Source organism: Atta cephalotes (assembly GCF_000143395.1).
Source record: "Atta cephalotes unplaced genomic scaffold scaffold00001, whole genome shotgun sequence".
NCBI lineage: Eukaryota > Metazoa > Arthropoda > Insecta > Hymenoptera > Formicidae > Atta > Atta cephalotes.
Genome location: NW_012130065.1, coordinates 7033368 through 7037446, shown reverse-complemented (window position 1 = coordinate 7037446; position 4079 = coordinate 7033368). Strand labels below are relative to the sequence as shown.

The 4079-nt window shown below is 29.1% G+C and overlaps 1 protein-coding gene across 1 annotated transcript in view; it reads right to left on the bottom strand.

The window, feature by feature from the left end:
• Positions 1–2837, bottom strand: part of LOC105618314 (Kv channel-interacting protein 4) — a gene marked incomplete at its 5' end in the record, with an annotated part of 37999 nt that extends 35162 nt beyond the window's left edge. Inside the window, 2 exons of the mRNA XM_012199858.1 lie at positions 1231–1551; positions 2519–2837. Of these exons, the coding sequence (XP_012055248.1) occupies positions 1231–1551; positions 2519–2837 (640 nt within the window). The remainder of the gene's footprint in view (positions 1–1230; positions 1552–2518) is intronic.
• Between the last annotated feature and the right edge of the window lie 1242 nt (positions 2838–4079).

Here is a 4079-nt window from a genome sequence, read left to right as displayed (position 1 = left end):
TATATATATATATATATATATATATATATATATATATATATATATATGTTTTAAAAGGTAATATTATTAAAACATATATTTCAAAATATGTAGCGCGTAAATAATGTAAAAATCACCTTTTATTAGTAAAAGATGAATTGATCAATATAGGATTGTTAATTGCTCTAGTTTATTAAATCCGAGTAAAATGATAAAAAAAAAATGTAGTTTAATGAGAAGGCAAGCAAACTGGTACTACGTAGGTACAGATATCATGCAATATAGATGAACCAGTAAAACACGTGAGTAGCGTGCAGTGTTGGTTAAAGTGTCAGGAAAACCCTGGAGGCTTTCACGTTTCATGAACAAGTATGTGAGTCTTTTATTGGCTGTCCAATAGAAAACAGCATATAAGATATACTGACATCGGTTCATCGAATACACTCCACGTTTATAAAATGTAAAATATTATTCCCCTATGATTTTTGATTCTTGACTCATCATGAAAAGAGAAAAATTGCTTCTTTTATAGCATTTTTACATATGCGCATATGAAATTGTTTCATTTTATCGCTACCGGATATATTTGTATTAATAATTTATTATACGTATAATATTATGACCTATGTATATTTACAATATAAAATAGAATTAAAATAATTGAACGGATAGTTTAATGAACCTATCAGATATTTTTGTAATTAATGTCATGACTATCATATTGAAAAGTATATTATTTTAATTTCATCATTCATAAAAAAGAAAATATGAATAATACGAAATATATTAAGTACCTATCTCTCTCTAAATTTCTTGGAATGAAATCTCATTTTAAAAGAGTGAAAATACTGCTACTATTGAAAAAGAATAAAAATATTTTACACTCTTGAATAAGAGTAGCAGATTTTCACTCTTTTTTTGGAGTGAGATTTCTTTCTTTTGAAGTGAAAATTTGCTCTTGAAGATCTTATTCAAGAATGCAAAATTTTCACACCTTTTCAATAGTAATAGTATTTTCATCTTTTTGGAGTGAGATTTGGAATGAAGAAATTTAGAGAGTACAATTCTATTTTTCTATTCGTACATTTTTTAGGATAAGTTTAGGATAAAGTTTTCAGCATTAATATATGTATCTAATATATTTATATTAATGATTTTCAATTAATAAATATTCAACAAAAAATTCGTTTCTTGTGTGAAATATAACAACACCCAATTTCCTATTATACATTAAATCTGGAATAAATATACCTAAGGCGAATTTGACGCCGGTCCAGGCTTGCCTCACGTAGTTGATTAACCTCCTGTAGAGAGGTCTTGGTGGTCTCTTGGTGGAAGTCCCCTCCTCACTGCTGTCGTTATCCAGCGTTCCCGGCGGCGGGTCTACGCCCGACAGGGTACCAGCTTGATTCCTCTTGCCGAGGATATTCACAACCTCCCGCAGCCCAGGCGCAACGCCCTGCAGTCCTGGTGCGTAATTCGCGGGGGCGACGCCGGAACCAAAGAGGTTCGCGCCGCCCCCGCGACCTCTGCCACGTCCACGACTTGCGCGACTCCAAACAGTACTACTGCCTTTGAGAGTTTACGACATGATCAGATTTCGATATTATATGACTACTTAGTAGTCCATACTTTTTACATAAATGAGAAATCGAACAACATCAAGATGATCGGATGTTTCATTTTTATAGATACACGCTATATATTCAGTCATCAAAATGACACGTATTTATAAGAATTTTAAATTTCTTAAAATATGTTATTGTTCTTTTTTGCAATTTAAAGATCATTTTAAACAAAGGAAATTTGAATTATTTAAAAAAAAAATTCATAATACGGAATTGTTCTTGAATTACAATTTTCGAGTTCAAAAAATTGAAAAATTCGTTTTCAAAAAATTCATGATATACTTATCAAATGACGAAGGCAGTATTATATTACGACGTAATAAATAATATATTGTAGATATTCTCAAGGGTGCTGTTTGTTTTAAAAATAACGCGAACAAATATCAGTGTAGATAATTAACGAGGACATTAGAGAATTTTGAACTCTCAAAGATAAAGTCAAAATATAAAATATTATTTATAATAATAATAAATTTAACAATTACGTAAATAAATATTAATAGCGATAATATAATCTTTTAATTAAAAATAATAAAATTTTAAAAATTATAAAAATAATCTTTTAATTAAAAATAATAAAATTTATTCAATTAAAAAATGGAAATTAAGAATGTCATTTAAGAAATAAAGATAATATTATACAAAATGTAAAAAAAGACTATTATCCGATTTGATGTAATAATACTGCTAAATTTAATTTTAATTAACTTCAGTTAGCATCAAAATATATTAAAGTTTTATGGTGTTGAATAAAAACAATATTTATAAAACCATAAAATAAAAAATATTTTTGTTTCTTCAAAAATTGTAAAATATTATTTTTCAATTCAATTAATTTTCAATTATTATTTTTCATATTTACTTGCAGTATTCGATTTCTATCCTTCAATTGTAATGAAACGCCGTAATACCTTGGCGCTTTTTATAGGAGGGGAGCCCCACCACGGGGCCGCAACCCCCCGCGGATCCTGCGACAGAAGAGCTGATGGTGGCAAGACAGGGAACACCCCGACCGCCACCCGTTCGACGTTCCAAATCACGACGTCTACCTCCTCCGCCTCCACTGCCACCGCCACCCCCGGCGGACAACACCACGACGGACCCAGAGGTACGTTTGCGTCGCCCTCTTCCTGCGGAGCTCCTTCTTATCGACGAAGGCCCCGCTCGTTTACGTCGCCAGAATCGCCACAGACTTCCACGAGAAATTCTGCAAGGTATTTCGTAGGGTCGTCACCCTAGTAGCTATCATAGCTATCTAGCTCGCATATCATTTTTTTTTTCGTTTATCAATAAAACTTCTATTTCTTTACATATATCAATTATGTTTCTCTTTTTTTTTCACAAGTAAATTTATTTCTGCTATAATTTTACGTAATATATAGAATTGTTATATATAATTTTATGTAAATATACGCTGTCTTATAAGCACTTTTAGAAAATAATGTATTATATATTTTTTGTTCGCTTTAGTGACTCCCGGTGCGGTCGATTTCTCAATAGAAGCTGTACATATGGACGTGCGGTGTTAGCGAATTTTCTTGCTTTTTCTGCGCTTCCGTCTGCTTCTATACCAGAAGCGAACTTTCCGGTTAGATACACCTGCACTCTCGAAATTTGCGTCAAATGGCCGATAATTTACAAAAATCGCAATTTAGAACGGAAGAAGCTTTCTATGCTTTTACCCACTACAATTTTAACGCATGATCTTTTTTTTACAGAAAAAAAGCTTCTTATTTAAAGTAAAAATTTTGAATTATATACAATTAGAGGAGAGTTACTGAATATATATCAGTCGCCTAAATCATACTTTATATGATCATATAACAATATTTTAATTTATATTATTAATATTTTATATTATTATTTTGTTATTACATTGTTATTATTTAATATAAATAATATTTAGTGATAAAAATATAAAAATAAATGAGTAGACAAAAATTTAACATGTTATGTTTTGTTTTGTATGTAAGCAGCACTTTAAAAATCATATGATGTTAATTTATGATCGATTTATATAACTAATAATATAATCACAGTTTTAATCTGAATTTTTATACATTCATAAAAGAAGGGAGAGAAGGAGGAATATTATATAGAATATTATAGTAGTTAAAAATATTTTATAATCGTTGTGTGTGTATATATGCATATTTGTAATTATTAGAAAGATTAAATCAATATTTTTGTAAAATCTATCATTTTTCTTAAATCGTACTCATAAGATAAGACTGATAATAAATAATAATAAAACTGATAATAAGTGATATCAATACAAATCACAAAAAAAATTTTAAATAATTTTCATTCATAAATTCAATATTTTCAAAGTAAATATAATTTAGAAAATAAGTCATATTTTATAACAAATTTTAATTTGGTAAAAAGTTGAACATATAATAATAGCAAATAATGAAATCAAACTCCTCAATATTTAACAATTAAAGTATAAAATATTTAGGGAAGTAGGAA